The 20,086-nt window shown below is 33.2% G+C and overlaps 1 protein-coding gene across 1 annotated transcript in view; it reads right to left on the bottom strand.

Moving 5' to 3' along the window:
* LOC106470735 (rootletin-like) overlaps positions 1-16,979 on the bottom strand; it is an 88,773-nt gene extending 71,794 nt beyond the window's left edge. The window contains exons 1-7 of the mRNA XM_022399370.1: positions 16,886-16,979; positions 15,684-15,824; positions 13,975-14,160; positions 10,844-11,088; positions 8,664-8,943; positions 3,786-4,087; positions 472-592 (exon numbers count right to left, since the gene is read on the bottom strand). Coding sequence (XP_022255078.1) covers positions 472-592; positions 3,786-4,087; positions 8,664-8,943; positions 10,844-11,088; positions 13,975-14,160; positions 15,684-15,824; positions 16,886-16,979 — 1,369 coding nt within the window. The remainder of the gene's footprint in view (positions 1-471; positions 593-3,785; positions 4,088-8,663; positions 8,944-10,843; positions 11,089-13,974; positions 14,161-15,683; positions 15,825-16,885) is intronic.
* Between the last annotated feature and the right edge of the window lie 3,107 nt (positions 16,980-20,086).

Genomic DNA, 20,086 nt, shown 5'->3' with positions numbered 1-20,086 from the left:
ACAGGTAAGAATTAACATATAGCAATATCTATAACTATTCAATCACAATTGAGTTCAATTTATCCTATTTTTGTCTGTTAACATTTTCCTACACTGTGTGCCTGTGCTATTATGTAGGGTTGATGCAAATGCAATCCTTACTATCTTGTTTGCATTGTTTTTGAAGGATTGATATTAGCCATCCCTACATTTACTTCCTTTTTTGAAAAGACTTTTTCGTTACATGTAAAATTATCAATCAAAACAGCAACAAAGTTTCTGACTCTTCAAAAGTCGTCATCTGGCAAAAAGTTCAAAAGTCAAACAGCTGATATAAGAGTGTGTTAAATAACTTACTCAGTAGTAAGAACATCGAAAGAGTTTTCGAGTTCAAATAGGATGTACACTTTTGGTCATATACATGTGAAGTGTGTGCAAGTGTAAAACACAAACTTGTTATATGATTATTTGAATAAATTTAAAGAGTTTTACCATTTTGTATTTCTTCAAGACTTTTATGTAGTAATTCCAATCTTGAAGTGACATTACTATGTTCTTCTTTAAGCTCATCTAGCTGGTGTTGGTATCGATGGGCATTAAACTTCCAGTTATCCTAAATTAAAAACACAAACGTCTATTAAATTCACTTATATCACAAAAACATTTCCTGCATGATAACCTGGTCATTAAAATGTTCAGTGAAAAATACTGAAATAAAACAAAATATATTCCAACATGATAAGAAATTATTAAAAAGCAGTGTGTTCATTCAAGGATAGAGAAGCACACAGTTACCTGGAATGAGAGATAAGGTATGGTATTGAAGTAAAACCGAAACACTATTTTCTGAAGGGCAAGGCTGATCAACTTATGGTAGACTACTGCATTGACAAGTGAAGTAAATTTGGTAAAGGTATTAAAACTGGGTAGCAAATAAAAAGAGGTATATTTAAAGAAAAGTAAATGAAAATAAACTTTACTTGAGAATGAATTAGCAATAAAGCCTAAAGATCAGCAGATTGAAGGATAAAGGAAACAAAAATGAAACTGCACAAGCAAGTTTTACCCCTCTTCAGACAGAGACAAATCTGGTTGAAACCATCATACCTTCTTTCACAATTCACGTGCTCTTTGTAGCTGACCAATGAGAAAAATAGATCATAAGAATCCAGAAGTACCTGTGCTTCATAAAACAATCTCTTACACACAAGGTAACGTATAACACACAAGGTAACGTATTACACACAAGGTAACGTATTACACACAAGGTAACTATTCCATGAAATACTATTTAAGTTCTTTGAGTGAACATAAACCTCAGATTGAATTTAGCAACATGACCATAACTGGAACTTAAGAAAATTAAAATGTTTGTAGAAATGAAATATATAATACAAGAGAGTGGGGGTAGCTTGTATTTGTATACCAAAGCAGTACCATTCAAAATAAAGTTTGACATGCTGAACCCATAATTACTTTAAAATAAGTATTAATAATTAATAGGATAAAACAACACAATTAAAGGTCTTTGTTGCCACTGTGTCTTTAACACTGACAAAAAAACCTATAATGTCTCATGGATTTTGTGCTCTAATATAAAAAAAGAGGGTATATTTTTATATATCAGTATCTTGTCTTTTGCTTAAACTTGTGTGTACACTTTTTTAGACTGTAAATGTTTTTAGAATTTGTTAGAGTTTACTACATTAAGTGCACCTATGCCTATAAAACAAAACAAGAGGCTACTTTTAACTTCTAAGCTAAAAATTTATTAGCATTAACACTTAAAAAAAGAAATGATGCTATTATTAATAGAAGTAATTCCTAAACTTGACCATGTTTGTGTGTGAAAGATATGTCTTTGGTATCTAATATATATCTCTATACTTTCCTCACAGAAAGTTCTGTAACTCTTTTTCATTTCATTACTTTGGTTAATTTAATTATTGGACTTGTATCATATAAGCCATTAAATCAGTTTTTATACTTTGTTACTTTCCCTATATATATATGTACGTATATGGATACACACAAAGTTTAATTTTTCTATTTTACCACTACCAACTCTACAGATAAAGAATAATATGTCAAAAACCATTTTTCTCTGACTTCAAGTTAATTACACTTTTGGGGTCAAGGTGTCAGTTTTCATCAGTCATCACCTTCCTTTTAAGCATATTTTTGTATTTTTGATCAGTTTTGTGTTAAATATGCACTACTGCAATTACATTATTGATTAAAACTACTATTAAGTTTCGTGTATTTGTAAGCTCTCTAGATTTTAGGAACTACCAACTAGTTTTTGTGTGTTTTGGAAATGAATGCATTTTTCTTTATAAAGTTCAAAAACACTGGAATATTATTATTACATTTAATAAAATTATTTAGCATTAGCTTGGAATATGGTTTAAAGACTAACTTAAATCTCCAAGCTGACTAAATCTCATAACTTAAATCTCCTAACTGACTAAATCTCATGAGATAACTTAAATCTCCTAACTGACTAAATCTCATGAGATAACTTAAATCTCCTAGCTGACTAAACCTCATGAGATAACTTAAATCTCCTAGCTGACTAAACCTCACGAGATAACTTAATTCTCCTAGCTGACTAAACTTCAAAACTTAACTCTCCTAGCTGGCTAAACCTCATGAGATAACTTAATTCTCCTAGCTGACTAAACCTCAAAACTTAACTCTCCTAGCTGGCTAAACCTCATGAGATAACTTAATTCTCCTAGCTGACTAAACTTCAAAACTTAACTCTCCTAGCTGGCTAAATCTCATGAGATAACTTAACTTTCCTAGCTGACTAAACCTCATGAGATAACTTAACTCTCCTAACAGGCTAAACCTCATGAGATAACTTAAATTTCCAAGATGACCAAACCTCATAACTTAAATATCCTAGCTGACTAAACCTCATGAGATAACTTAAATATCCTAGCTGACTAAACCTCATGAGATAACTTAAATCTCCTAGCTGGCTAAACCTCAGAAGATATTAATGGGTTTATGGTCAAAATATTGTTAACAGCATGAATACCCAACTCATGAATCAACATATTCACATCATTATAGGTTTAGTTTTTTCTGTACATATTTATGACGTTATATACACGCACTACTTCAAATACAGTAATGCTTAATTCTACAATATATTTCTGTATTTTATGTTAATTTTAACAAGAAAAATTTTTAACTAACTTTTCTCCACTACAGTTAATGAAAAACAATATAATATAAAATGCATATACAACACCCCCCAAGTTAATCCTTTGATAAGCTTGAATTGATTTTGGGATCCTATATGCTTTTTCCTCTCGTGCATGATTCAATACAATGTAAGAGGCAAAATTACTTGATTCATCGAAAATGTGATTGTAAGGACTAATCTAACGCTTTTCCATATTAGTTACCTGTACTTTACATACGTTAAATGGAGGAAGCCTATTTGCCCATTTATAAGTAATGAAAATACCTTCAAGTTATGCATCATCAACGAGTCAGACTAATGGATTGTGTATCCAAAAAAGGTATCATACTTTCAATAGGTATAACAGAAGAGTCAATGTCATATTCATAAACAGAAATGTATGATACTTTTTGTACTTTTATATCATACAATATAGGACTCAAAACACATATGCTTAAACTTCACAAAGAACTTGTTAATACAGCGCAACAGATAAAACTAGCAAATACATACATAATGCAATGTATTAAATATATTATCCATCAATTGTAAGACTCATGCTACTGTTTATTCTAATGTGCTATGTAATAAAGATAACAAGTACACATACTCTGTCTTTCTCTGTACTGTGTAATTTGTTAACTAGATCTTTCAGAGCTGAACGAACAAGATCAACATCCATTTCGGCTGTGGTCCACAAACATGACTTGTTCCTTGGGGAAAAAGACTTTGTCCAGGCTTTGCTTACAGTAAAATTAGCAAATTTTTTAACCAGGGAGCTTTGGTGTATTAAACCTGCACTTGGAAGACACAAAGGATTTGCTCCAACACTTTCATCCATTTTTATTCCAAGATAATAATACAAAGCTTCATATATGCTGGCAAGTTTTCTGACCATATCCTTTTTGGAATCTAACACAGAAGAGAATAAACATACTATAAAATCAATTTTAAACTTTGCAACTATTTAATATCTTTGGCAATACACTGAAATTTTGTCATATGTTGTTTAAAAAAAGGAACTTGTATCTTCCGAAGCTGAGGAGTACTTTTTACATTGATAACAAAACAACCAAAGGAAATGTTGTTATTTCTAGTACTATGTTAGCAAGCCCAAGTGGAAAGTAACACACCAATGGATAGACAATGGTTCTACTGTAAAACTGATACTATGTTGGCAAGCCCAAGTGGAAAGTAACACACCAATGGATAGACAATGGTTCTACTGTGAAACTGACTACCAATATATGACACTTAAAATATCTTAAAAATAAAAATAGACAAACACTAACTCACAGACAAAAATGTAATCTCATTACTTCCAAGATACTTTTTGTAAGAAAACCACAATGTTAAAAAAAGCAGATATATGATATCAGAAATAAAAACAATTTGTACTAAAATTAGTTGTCTAATTTTTTTTAGATTTGTCATTTTCATGTGTGTGAGAAAATGTTCTGTGTCTATTCTCACATCACTTGACTGTAGTGAAATCAAGATCTCTGGACAATGTAGTGGAATGCTTCATCAAAGTATATTCTCTATAATCAGATGTATCAATTCAGCAAACACTGTTAGAGATGATTTAAAATACACTACGCTGGCAGGACAAAAAAAGGAAAAGATCATGGTTGTTTTAATAAAATATGAATCCTTCACACAAAGTTAAATCTTTTAGAAATAAAAAAAGACATAGCTAGTTAAACTTTAATACCAAACCTTGCACCCAGTTTGAAACTCAAAACCATATTTTTTCTCTAAATGTTAATGACTATACTTTATATGAAACCTTGTAGTTTGTTTGAAACTCAAAACAATATATTTCCTGCAAATGTTAATCATTACATTTTATACCAAACTATGTGGTCTGTATGAAACTCAGAACTACGTTTTTTTTCATGTAAATATTATCACTACACCTTATACTAGACCCTACAGTCTGTATAGAACTCGGAACTATATTGTTTTATGTAAATATTACCACTACACCTTATACTAGACCCTATAGTCTGTATTAAACTCAGAACTATATTTTCTTTCATGTAAATATTATCACTACACCTTATACTAGACCCTACAGTCTGTATAAAACTCAGAACTATATTTTCTTTCATGTAAATATTATCACTACACCTTATACTAGACCCTACAGTCTGTATAAAACTCAGAACTATATTTTCTTTCATGTAAATATTACCACTACACCTTATACTAGACCCTACAGTCTGAATAGAACTCAGAACTATATTTTTTATGTAAATATTACCACTACACCTTATACTAGACCCTACAGTCTGTATAAAACTCAGAACTATATCTTCTTTCATGTAAATATTACCACTACACCTTATACTAGACCCTACAGTCTGTATAAAACTCAGAACTATATCTTCTTTCATGTAAATATTACCACTACACCTTATACTAGACCCCTGCTCCTGGAATTAGGAGGAGGATGTGGAACAAAACAAGTTCAACCAATGGCTCAAGAACTTGATGCTCCGTGTGCAGAATTACAAGAAGTCAAGGACCCTCTTCCATGATCATGGAAAGTAATATAATGACCAAACAAAAAGACCACACTCAACCTAACTGCATAGTAAAGTGTCATCTCTGAACTGGAATTATGAGGAAGCTCCTGCATATGCTGGTCCTGCTCCCACCAGACATCTGGGAAAACCAGCCAGGGTTTTGGGGGAGAAGGGTATCCAGCATTGCTCTCTTCTCCTTGAGTGGAAAAAAGTATTCAAACATCACTTAGGAGGAATAGACTTCTGTTCACCGCTCCGGCAACTGAAAACTGGGAGTGGTAAGGACTCCCATGCTCCATTATAGAGAAATGGGGGGAGCCCCAAGGAACAATGCTCCAGATATGGTGCAATAGGTGAGCCACATTCCCTATTTTGAAAAGCAAACCAACCCAGATATATTCAACTCAGGGGTCAGCAGGGAGGGGCAAGATCCCTTTATCTTTTACTCATGATAGTCCATGAGTGGCAGTCCAGTATTGTATATTATGTATGGTAATGAATAATTGTGTACCACCCAGAAAGTGCCAAGGTGGTCTTATGGAACACTCCATCTCAAAAGAGCTCTTTGTTACCAAAAAATTTATTTATTAGTCAACTGGTAACTAGTGCAGATTTGGAAAAACATACCTGAACATGCAACACTCACCACTGAGTGGGATTCAAATGATAATGATGAGAGGGTCCCTGAAAAGAAATAGATTAATACAGAAAAAATGAAGTCACTCCCCACTTTTGCTATCAAGCCGGGTGTGGTGAATAGCCACAGGGGGTAGCCAAAACCCATCCGAGGAGAAGACTGCTAAATCATGTAAATAGTGAGATATAAATGTGTTAGGTGTGCTCTACTACCCTGTACAATTTCCTCCAGTGAGTGATGCAACCAAGTTGCTAGGGGCATCGAGATATGTTGAACTTCATGAGATGAGACCAGACGAAGTCTCCACTCCTCCAATGAAAATCCAGAGTATGCCATACAAACCAACTGATGAATCCATCCTGTCAGAGTGATAGGGGATAGGTCACGTGACACAGTAGGATCCCAAAGTCGAAACAAATGGTGACATGAGCCACAAAATGTTTCATTGTATGCCACATAACATTGGAGAGCACGAAAAAATCTCAGCAACATCACATTTGGTCATCCAGAGTCCTAGCAAAAAATGCCAAAATACAGTGAGGAATGAATATATCATGAACTTTGAAGAAAGGGAGCTGGAGGCAGCTGATCCAAACTGGAATCATGAGAAGCAGATGGAGTAAGGAAGATGCTGAAAAAAGCAAATCTAAATTCTCTCTAGAATGTCCAGGATTTCCCCTTGAGAAACACCAACAGACCAAATATATGGTTCCATCTCATTACGATTCAGGTCATGGACAGCCTCAACCGAGAGTGACCCCCTCCTCAAATGTTTGGCAATGCTAGATATCAGAGGTGGGATAGGAGAGACCTGATTTGCCTCCATGCTGGAAATAATAGTAATCTGGGAATTCATGGCATACATCAGCTTGCCAAATGAAATATTTTTTTAATTACGAAAATCATACAGGTAACACAAAGAATGGACAAAGTATCTCTAACTGTCGTGATACAAGGTAACCTGTTAGTGAATGCTTTCTCGAGAAAAAGTGATAATATTATCTTAATGAGGTGCTTATATACAGTACCAGGATAGAGGGTGCATTGACATAGGTGGAAAGTATCACAAGACAGATATTGCCAAGAGCAATTAAGTGTAGAATAAAAGACTGGAGCACACAAGAAAAATCAGACCAATGCTTAGATGGGCAAAGGAAAAGAAACCCTAGTAGTTGAGTGATAACTGTAGTGTGAGATGAAGTATGTTTTGGAAATATTACCACTGCACTTTATATTAGACCCTACAGTCTGCATGAAACTAAGAAGAATTTCAAGTAAATTAACCAATTCTTTGTGTGACTTAAAGTGCAAGCCCAAAACAATTTACACTTCTTTAGTGTATTCCCGTCATATGTTCTAAGTTTGGTTTAAACTGTCACTAGTAACGTTTGGGCACATAAAAACACAATTGTTGACACAAACAGTAGTTTTTACCTTTTGTGTGTGTATGTGTGAATATTATTTAATAATTTTACAAACATTAACAAAACCCATAATGTTCTTAGATTATGTAGGAAAATCACTGATTAATCAACTTGACTTAACATCCAAAATATTAACTATATTCAAATTATGATTAAAAACAACTCTGACCCCTTTCTATGTTTCTAATGTCACATTATAGCCTAGAAACATGTAAAAGTAGTAATACATATACAGTAGAAAAAAGTTTTGTTTTTGCATGAATGATATATTTATCAAATATTTTAGACATATAAAATACACAACATATAAAGTACATATACACTACAGACAGCAGAGAAGTAATTGATTCCTGAAGAAAAGTGCCAAGAAATATATAATTCTAACAAACAAAAAAAAGGTGGATCAGTGGATTTCAATAACCTAACATGTGCTTTTATTAAAAAACAAAAATTAGTGTATGTACAAATAACTATGAAGAATAACCATAAACGATATTTTTGGAATTTAACAATACCAACTGACCCATAGTTTTTGTAACATGTAAAACTAAAAGTACTTTGTTACAAAGTTAACACACTGTGATTCTTGCCTACATCACTTCAGACACCACTGCAACCCATAAAAATCACACTTCCGAGCACAAGGTTAGTCAAATACATTCGTCTACTATAGAATTCACTGTTTTGTTACATGTAATTTTTTATGTGTAAATTATAATTAAAAATGTTACCAAGATCAACTCTGATAGTTTAATATTATGTTACAGTAAAATTAACATAAATATCATTACGCTATGCTACCATAAAACTCGCTGAAAAACTGAACAAATGTGACTGTTAATTTGTCTACTTACATAGCTAGGAAAACCAATATCTTACACAAGCGAGAAACTTACTTTCTGTGTTGTTAAGTTGTTTCTCCATTGCATTTACTTTCTCTTCTGCCACACTGAGTTGCACTTGTAAATTCTGGGCTTCTTCACTTAAGAATGTAAGGGTTTTTTGTAGTTCAGCTCTCTGTTTCTCAGCTTCTTGTTCAGTAGCCCAACTCTCTTTTAAAGTTACAGAATGGTCTTCCATTTGAAGCTTCATCTGATACTCCAAATCACTTAGCCTACGCTGGTAGTTAACAACTTCTCTAGACAAGGCATCCTTACTGGCCTCAGCTTTCATCAACTAATAAGAGTCAAAAACTAAATATGATTTTAAAGAAAGTTTAGTAAAGTACAAAAGCAACTACTTATATAAGTACATCCAATATCTAAGTGTAATTTAGAGTAAAGCCTTAACTTCAGTCATCAACATACACAGAACAATATCTAGAGTACATCTGTCTCCATTTTCAAGATCACTATTTAAATTCAAATACTGATAGTTTTAGTACTCTTTTATTGAAATATGCAAAATATGATTTTGCTGGTATAGTTTATGTGGCAAAAAAATCATTTCATGTCTTTAATCAGTACTGGATTAATACATAGGCCACCTAGGCCCGTGCCTAAGGCCCCGACAGCCACCCAAGTAAAAAAAAAAATGTTTTTAAAACTAGCAGAATAGAAGCAAAAGTGAGTTATTATTATTATTCCAAAATATTACCAAGCCTAGGGCCCCACTAAACTTTAATACAGCCCTGTCTTTGATCATCTTTATACTTTACCCAATTTAACTTTTAATCCACTAACTTCTGTTACTTTGTAAAACGAAAACGGTAACATTTAAACTATTATGCACATTGTGTGGTAAGACAAGAGTGAAGACCATGATATAATGTAGTCTACTAAAATATTTTAAACTGTTTATCCTAAATTGTTTGTAAAAGTATATATCTGTTTATACTTAATTTCAGTGTTTCATTTCTCTTTGAACCATGTCTAACTAATATATACAATTCCACCACACAAGTTGTAAATCACTCACAATACATGCTGCTCACATTACTGTTTTACTAATATTACCTAATAAGTTTCTAATTTTTACATTTTAGTTGCTTTTATAATAATAAATAAAGAATACACATGAAAAACAAGAAACATAGTACTTACCTGGGTCTCTTGTTTTTTTTTGCTGTGAACTGTCAATGAAACTTAAACCTACTTTTTATACTAATGGTACAACCATACTAAATAATTTTTATTTAATTAAATAATGCACCTAAGAACAGAGAATAATAACATGCACAAAGCAAACAATGTCCTATAACTATCATATTTTATCTGGCTTCCTAACTATGTGATAAGAGACTTAGCTAATCTTGCTGATGCCATTCCAATGAGAAAAGTTTTAAACTGGAGGAAAAATAGACAATTCTCCGAACAGAAAACAACACAATATGTCATCCAATAGAGGAAATTGTCTGCAAAATTTCCTCTAACTATTAAAATGTTGCTGGCCTTCTAACTATGCGACAAGAACCATTACAAGTTCATCCAAGCTAGTCTTATATCATTTCTGTGGGAACGAAGCTTGTACTAACAGAGAAATTGATAAACCTGCATTCAGAAAACAATGTAATATAATACATCATTTTATAGATGAAAACTTTGGTTTCTATTGGTTATGGGTAATATAAAATTAAACATAAGAGAGAATTATTGGTAATTTGTGAAAGAGAAGATGTGACAGGTGGGATTGGCAGAAGGGTCTGACTTCCTAGTTCATGGCTCCATAAACAAAGATTGAAAGCTGTAAAACATTTTGTGCCTGAGTAATATCTACATTATAATGTACATTATAAACCAGTGTTTCAAGAACACTGAGACACAAGAAACTTGCAAAGTATCAATATATATATGCAAAATGTGTAAGCTGTATCAACAAAATAAATAAATGAGAAGCAATTTAAAAGGTACAATAACACCCACTGGTAAAATATATCATTCCTCACTGACTGGTAAGTAATACTTATTTATTACTTTAACATTCGATTGTAAATGCCATCTAAGTTTGATTCATGATGCAGGCCTTGGGCAGAAAAAATAAGTTTGAGAACCACTGCTTTACACTTCATGTTAATCAGTCAGAAAAACTTTTGAAGTTGCTTTCCTTGCAATACAAAAAAGTAACTACATAAACTTACATTCTGTTTTAAAGATGAAACTTCTTTTTGCATGCTATCTTCCCGGCCTTCAAGCACTTGTTGTTGAGCTTTCAAATCTTGACTGATTTCCTTACTACCTTTTAATTCCATTTCTAGTTTTCCTACTTGTCGTGAGAGTGACTGAACATTTTGGCGTGCTTGGAGACGAGACTTTTCCACATCTCGTAATGTGTTCCTCAGCTCACTACACTCCTTAAGGACTCTTGATTTTGAATCTTCTAAAACTAAAACATAAAAAGATGAAAATTTGTTAACAAACTGACCACAAAATAAGGAGAAGAGGTATGTTGTAGGTTAAACCACCAAAGACAACAAGGTATTAATTACAGATATACATATATACTCTTGTAGATATAAGGTATGGGCAATGTCCTTCTTCAGGTATTTCTAGATGAACAGTAAATCAATCTGTTCATTACTTACAATATTTTTTAGCAATATCAAACAACAAACAGTCACAACTTCATTACGTACCCCTCTTAAAATGTCTTTGTGGAAATGGATAAAATCGAACAATCCTCCTAAACTCACAACAGTATGATACAGAACTTTAAGCACCCAGACTGCTAATGATGCTGTGCTTCATGAATGTGCTAAAGAATAAATACTATTTGCTTGTATATATATATCTGTTTGAGTTTCATTTATCACTCATAAAGGCTTTTCATTTCACTAGAAACCATAGTTAGCGGAAATGTATGTACTGTGAAAATAGCGAGTTAATTCCACATGAATATTAAGTAATGTACAATATCGAGTTTTGCTAAAAAAGATTTAAAATATGAAAAATTCAAGCTATTTAAAAATATATCTCCAATCATAATGTTTCTAAGAGCTTTAATTTGGTTGAGCTTATAAATTACGAGTTTCCTATTATTTTGTAAGACTATTCTCATTTAACTGTGACACTTGTTTTAGTTAGTTTCTATAGCCTAGGTTTTGTTCCACTGTGTTATGCTTTGTTAAACATCAATAAAAGAATGTGCAATTCATTTGTTCATAAAATGTTGATGTCCAGTTTTTGTTACTGCAATTGCTCTCACCTTATTGTTTCTTTATCCAAACATCATTTTTGATTTCTTATTTATTCCATTTCTCTATTTTAATTTTATATAAAACCAGTTTCTCTAGTTTCTGTCTAGTAAAAAATTGCTTTTCCTTTCTCCAATAACTAGACCATTATAAACTTTAGAAGCTAGCCTTATGTAAAACAACGACAGTGAATACAGTAGAAGCAAGCCAACATAACTTGTACTGACCCACAATAATAAATGTGTAACTATGTACAGTAGTTTTATCTCACTTTTGTACTGACAATACAATAATAAATGTGTAACTATATACAGTAGTTTTTATCTCACTTTTGTACTGACAATACAATAATGAATGTGTAACTATATACAGAAAGTTTTAACTCACTTTTGTACTGACAATACAATAATGAATGTGTAACTATATACAGAAAGTTTTAACTCACTTTTGTACTGACAAAACAAAAACGAATGTGTAACTTATCCAATAACATTTTTGTCACTGTTGTATTGACCCTACAATAATTAATGTGTAACTACATCCACTAACTTTTATGTTGCAGTTGTACTGACCCTACAATAATAAATGTGTAAATATGTCCAGTAATGTTTATCTCGCTTTTGTACTGACAATATAATAATGAATGTATAAATGTATTCAGTAACTTTTATGTCACTGTTGTCGTCAGCAGTCCTTTGATAATCGAAGATGATATAGAGAATGAGGGAAGAAACCATCAATGCCTGGATTGTTGACTGTGCTTCTAGCACTTGTGTGATCAGAGCCCCAAAATTGCTAGGACATCTTTTCACAACTGTGATATTTTACTAGGCAAGGCGTGTCTCTGAGCAAAACAATCCTGTGAAACCTTCACCTACATTTGGTGTGTGCAATATCTGAACCATCCTTGATGGATTTGTGCCATTTGTCACAATCTTTGTTTAGGGACTCACAATTTGTAGTAGGTATATCAGCTGTGATCAGGTGATGCTATATTACATCTTTGTAATGCAGCTTTGATCCACCTCTCCACAGTTGGCCAGAGGAAAGTTCTCCATAAAGTAGAGTCTTAAGAAATCTATGTTCTGGCATGCACACCACATGACCAGCTTAGCTTAGATGCTTCTAAAGAAGCACAGCTTCTACGGTGGGCATATCGGCACACTTCAATACCTTCTCATTAGTGATTCAGTCTACCCAAGATATATTCAGAAACTCTGAGTTGTACAATGGACAATGACAGAGTGTATAAGTCTCTGCTGAATATAGTAAGAAGCTCAGTACCACGGCTTGCTATAATTCACGCTTGGTTTTTGGTTATATGCCATGCTGTTTCTAAACCTGCTGTTTTCATCCAAAAAAAGCAGATGCCATTTGGATCCTGTGGTTAAGCTCTGCATCAAGGCATTTGCCATTAACAACTGTACTGTAGAGGTAAGTCAGCTGGTTAACGGTATTTAGCTTTTCACCAGAGAGAAGAACAGTTGGCTCTACATAGTGAGAATTAGGTGATGGCTGATGGAGGACTTTGGTCTTTTTTATGTTAATTGTTAGCCCGAATGCAGTGGATGCTTTGGAAAAGTGATCTAGCATGGTCTGTAGACCATCTGTCGAATTAGATACAAATACCACATCATCAGTAGACAGCAACTCTCCGATGCACATTTCTATAGTCTTAGTGTGAGCTCTTAGTCTAGTGAGATTGAAAAAATCACCACCGATTCTTGTATGGATGTAAATTTGATTGAACTTGTTTCTGTACTTTTTTGACAATCTCCATTCTCCTTTTTTAAATTAACAATGTTTAATTATCTTGTTGTAGTTAATTTTGCAACATTTTAACTATTTCTGTTTCATAACAGTACATATGTAACACAAACTGATTGCACACATAGGATACTGTGTTAATGAAACATCTACAACTTTAAATATATAGTAATTGCTGCCCATTAGAAAAATCAGGTAATGCACAATCAACTGAAATAAATATAATGGACCAGGATAAGTGTATAAACTCACAGCACAACATCAAAAAAGGTATGGTTAGTTATTTACACATTACAAAATAAATTACTTACATTTCAACTGATTTCGTGATTCCTGCAGTCTACGATCCAGCTCAGCCTTTTCCATTTCTAACTGTTTTGTTCTGTTAATCAGTTCATTGTTGCTTTTCTGTAATTGTTCTTTTTCAGTTTTTTCCTTTTTTATCATTCTCTGATAGTCACCTCCTTGTTTTTGAGCACTGTCCTTTTCTACTTCCACTGAAAAAATATAATTATGATCAACTCAATACTTAATCAAAGAAAAGAGCATCAGTTAATATACTGAGGTATAATATGAAAATTAAAAATTAAAACTGCTAAACTGTTTCAGTTTATCATATTAGTAATTTGGTATACTGGGCAAAGAAAAGGGTGTCATCCAATGAGAAAAAGAAATGCATCAAATTCCTAATGGAAGTCTGGGCATTATTTAGTGTAAACTGAGTAATTAAAAATAATTAAGATTGGGAAAGACTGATTTATTTTTGAATATGTACATGCCTATCACCTACAAACCATTCAATTCCTTGAAACTGGAGCCTATCTCTCTTTGGAAGCTCATAGGTTATACACACTGCCTTAAGTTCACACCAAAATAATGTATGGAAAATCCTACAGAGGAGGGTAAACAATATAATTGGAAAGAAAGGTGAGTCTACTTCTGATATGCAAAAGACCAATACCTAAACAAGAACACAACAAAAGTTTGGAACAATTCCAGTGAAGGTTAGGTATTTTGGTAAAATATAGGAATAAATTCACATTTAGGAGGCTCACATGTCATACATCAACATACTATATGTCTTCTACCTCTTTTTAATTAATATAAAAAAATTTGCAGGTACATTCAGTTCCCATACAACATTTTGGTCAAGAACACTGTTAAGATCCTATTATTCGCCTATAGTAGCATCTTTTGTCTTCCCATACAATGTCAACAGTAATATATATATATGTAATTAGAAGATTATCTATTCCACTGGAAGTTGGATAATCTCTTGAGGTAATAACCTCTCTTGGTTAGATTTGAGAATGACCAGTCATGTTGATAGCACTAGCAGCTCTCAATAAGTCTGATATTAACAGGTTAAGTAAGAAACTTGAGATTTATTCAGTCTGAAACAATAACTCAACAGAGTTAGTCTAACATATGAAAAGGCTACAGATGACTTCAAACCTAACTCTCCAGTAAAGGTGACTGTTCATTGTGGCAAGTAAAGTACAGTCTTACTGTATTTGTTGAATAAAGACCGTTTATTGTGATTGTACATTTGTGATCAAACTTTCCCCGTTTCTCATAAACTCAGTCAGAAAGTAGTTATTTTGCAATAGATATCTTGATGAATCTCCCATTATACAATATTACACTCAGAGAAAATTAGTACTATATGAAAATACAACAGACTGAATAGAAAGGAGAAAACTTTGATGTCATGACAACAAGATATTGCAGTTTTGTGTTTCATCTTACCCAGGTACCTATACTGTGCTCAGCACAAACCATAGCAAGGGTTAACAAACATCCACACATCTTAGCACTGAAACACAACCACACTGGAATGAGCAATGCTATCCTAGTACTCCAGTGGTTCATATGCCACATCAGATGTCATCTCCATGTGGACATAGTTCTGGAAAAGAGAAGCAAAGAGTCTACTTTGCATGTAGATGGTTGAGTCACTCTAGAGTGAAGAGCCCATATTCTGCCATGCTGCAAACCAAGAAAGGTTATTGGCTCTCACCAACAACCAACCAAGTGTAGGAGAGTTGACAACAAGTGGTTGCATCATTCACCACTATCCACTCAGCCTTGAGAGAGCTGGGCTGACCAATAAACTTTTCAGTGTCAGCTGAGTGCTGTGCTTCCCTAAGTTGGTGCTTAGCTATAAATGTATAATGGAGTAAGATTGATTTCCTGGTACACACAGAAGCAGCCAGAACAATGGTATATCTTGCAATATATCAAGCCCTCCAAGTAAAACATTAATTCAGGCCAGTGGAAACTGGCTTCATTCTGGCAAATGGCTATAAACTAGAACTTAATGCAAATCTGTAATTATGAAAGGGAAAGAGTATATGGCTGCCAACACACCGAGAACACTGGCTGAGGATTGTGCAAACAATCTGGATGCATGCAACACAGTAATAGGAAATCATGCAACTTGTTGGAAGAAAAGAATTAGCTGATGTGTTTGTGGGTTTAGATGGCCAATTAGGTTACATAACAATGACCCAAAACCACCTTAAACAAATGTTGAGCAGAATTCCCTGGAGCACTAGAGATGTAGCCAGTGCCAAGATACAGTGGTTGTTATCAGATAAGATAATATGACTTTCTGAGAGTGCTAGGTCATTTCCAGTTGTGACTGTCAGGAATAAATAATGTTCAGGATCTATGTTGATTTTATATGGGTGAAAACAATAAATTTTTTTACATATTTCCTTGCTGTTAACAAATAAATGTCTGGATGCATGGGAAGGTTCCAACTGGCTCAGCACTTTAGACGTGGTGTTGAACTGGATGACAAAAGCAAACCTAAAACTGCTTTTAGCATGAGAGATGGCTTGCATGAATATCATGTCATGTCACTAACCTGTGCAATGTGCAACCAGCTTTCAGAGGCTAATGGAGCTTACACTGCAGGGGCTGTAATAGGGAAAATGCTTGGTCTATGTTGAGGATCTTTTAAGTATTTGTTCACACATTCATGCCTGTCACTAAGAACCAGTGGATAAAAAAGGGCTGGCTTGAAACTGAAACCAGGAGAATACACATATAGAAGTGGAACTTCTTGATCATATTGTTGGTAGAAATGGAATTTCCACATATATTACTAAAAAAGCAGAAGTGAGAAACTGGCACAATTTACTTGGTTTTTCATACTACTGACAATTTGTAGCCAATTTCTTCAAAACTGTCACACAATTATCAGATTTCACTAACTCAAAACATACTGCAAATGTAGTGAAGATTGTAAGGAAGCATTCAAGTCCATGAAGTATGCTTTAGTAAAAACCACAATAACTGGCTTATCCATGATAAGAGTATGAATTCTGGTTAGATACAGATGCCAGTGACAGCAGAGGTGCAGGATGAATTCAGATACTGCACAATTATTAGCAATTGTGATGAGTAATACAGACTGTCAAACATATGCTTGCCAAATTAATCCTAATCAAACTGACTGTACATCATGATGGTGTACAGAGCAACTGAGTACAGAACAACATGTTGTTTGTGAAACATGCTCATGTCCAGGTAAGATGTCTTGCTCCCTATAAATAGTCTCTGATTGTAGGATTTCTGACTGAAAGGAAGTGGTGATCCTTATTTTCCAAGTTAATAGGTGATATTTCACAGTACAATGTATACTGTGTGATTGCCACTTGATTACTTCATAAGTTAGGATGGTTGAAGTAAGTAGGACATCCACTGTTTGCACAATTGGAGACAGTAGTTAGAGGTTTGAATATTCAGCTAAAAATATCTCACAACTCTTGCTTTTCAAACTGTTTTGCAGAATTTTACTGAACGATATCTGCTTGACCATCATCAAATAGGATGGTTTGTTGATTGTGAGATTGATGGGACCAAAAACATTCAGCAACCCTTGCTTTTTGAGCTACTGGAGTTTCAGGTAAGAGATATCAATAGGACACTGGGTGATAGCTGATCGATTATCATACGTTATGATGATCACGTGGTTGAAAAATTAATGACTGAAAGGTCTAAACCACTCTGACATTTTGAAAAAATGAGTTGCTTGATATAGCTGAGTGGTAGGAGTTCAACAGAGAATACCACACAATCCTTGCTACACTTCAGTACTCTGTATATAGCTTTTCCACATGCAATGAGGGGGATGTTTCTTTTAATCGTATACTGATATATATACCACAGTTACAGCACAAATAGTAATTATACTGATTAAAGTTATGGCAGAAAAGTCTTACTTTTGCTGAATTCTAGCTTGATTATTTATTTTGTGATGGCTGAAAAGATAGAAGTACAATACAGATCACAGTTATTGGAACATTACCAGAGATGGCTACCGAGGCAGTCTGTGATAAGCTTATGGTTTACATAACAACATATATAACAATATGTGTATGTAAATAAATATATATATATATATATGTGGCCTTACACACACATGAATGAACATTACATAAAGACATTCATGAGTGTTGTATTAAGATGCATGAATCAATTATACAAAATACATTGCTGTAAAGTAACATGTGAATGGAAATGAAGTATCTGACATGTTTGTGGCTTGGTCTTAACGATGCAGCATGTACTGCAGCATCTAATGGGACAATGCTTTATCATGTAATGTATAATAATCATCATATGATAGCCAAAGATTTATCAGTGATCCATGACTTCACCTTCTGAAATGGCATCAAGTTTTTTTTTTTTACTAATCCAAGTGCAAAGTGATTTTTATGTTAAGATTAAAAATACCTTTCTTCGACTCAAAAATCTCAAATTTCATTTGCGTATTCTCTAAAAACTCCTAAATAAGTTTCAAATTTGACCAATCTTTACACCACAAAAAAACAAAATTTAAATAAATCTCCTTTTTCTTTCTAGAATGACTTCAAAGTGTAGCATGAAACTACATTAGTTTTCCTAAATAGCTTTAAACTCATAACAGCATATATCTATTTATACTTAAATTTTAGTTTTATTGCCCGTTGAACCATGTCTGAATAATACTTGCACCATATAAGTTGTAAATCACTTGGCTTTCTATTGGTTATAAATAACATAATATTAAATGCCAAAAGTTCTGATAGAGAAGATGTGATGGGTGGATGTGGCAAGAGAGGTCTGATTTTCTATCTTATGGTTCTGTAACTAAATAAGATTGAAGGCTATGAAAATTATGCTTTGCCTGAGCAATGATGACATTATACGAGTAATTTATGTTAAATTTTGTATTTCTTGAAGGGGTGATAAATAAATTAGAGAAGAGAAAATGTCACAATTATCATATTATTGGAAATTCAGGATTTTTTAAATATTGCCTTATATAATTAGTCTGTGTAAAATAAATATTAAACAATGCTAAAATATTAATTCTAAAATACTTTTCAGTAAAAACTGTTAATAGAGAATTACATTTTTTACTCACATTTTGGAATTTGATATTCGTGTTTGTAACTGACACCTGAAGTGCACACACTGGCTATACCAGGGTTGAGAATTTGCTCTGAATGTTAAAAACCTCTGTCTGTATACGTTCAGGATTACTAAGGAATTTTGTGCATGTTCACAATGTCTTTTTCATTTCAAAAGTATCTCTTCGTATTGGTTAAAACATAAAAAAACTACACTACGATAAAGTTACTGCAACAAAAGCAACATTTTCTTTCTTTCTTTCTGTTAACTTTATTTAGTGTGTGTTTATTTCTGACTTGCTACTTATCATGAATATTATTTTTTATGTGTGTAAATGTGTGTGTGTGTGTGTGTTTATTTCTGACTTGCTACTTATCATGAATATTATTTTTTATGTGTGTAAATGTGTGTGTGTGTGTTAAATGTGCACTTTTAATGTAATCCACACCTGATGCTCTTTTTGATAATAATTTCAAACTACACTTTGGCATAACTAATGAATAATTTGTACACTTTGATTTGATTGAATGGTAAAGGCTAAGTTAGATTAGTAATATGAGTTTAATGGATAATTTGTACAGTTTGATTTGACTGTATGGTAGATAGATCAGTAATATGAGTTTAATGGATGACTTGTAGAGTTGGATTTGATTGTATGGTAGTGGCCTAGTAAGATCAGTAATATGAGTTTAATGGATCATTTGTACAGTTTGCTTTGATTGTATGGTAGTGGCTTAGTTAGATCAGTAATATAAGTTTAATGGATAATTTGTACAGTTTGCTTTGATTGTATGGTAGTGGCCTAGTTAGATCAGTAATATGAGTTTAATGGATAATTTGTACAGTTTGCTTTGAATGTATGGTAGTGGCCTAGTTAGATCAGTAATATAAGTTTAATGGATAATTTGTACAGTTTGCTTTGATTGTATGGTAGTAGCCTAGTTAGATCAGTAACATGAGTTTAATGGATAATTTGTACAGTTTGCTTTGATTGTATGGTAGTGGCCTAGTTAGATC

Source organism: Limulus polyphemus, unplaced genomic scaffold, assembly GCF_000517525.1.
Source record: "Limulus polyphemus unplaced genomic scaffold, Limulus_polyphemus-2.1.2 Scaffold4190, whole genome shotgun sequence".
NCBI classification, from domain to species: Eukaryota; Metazoa; Arthropoda; class Merostomata; order Xiphosura; family Limulidae; genus Limulus; species Limulus polyphemus.
This window is presented reverse-complemented; position numbering and strand designations above follow the sequence as displayed.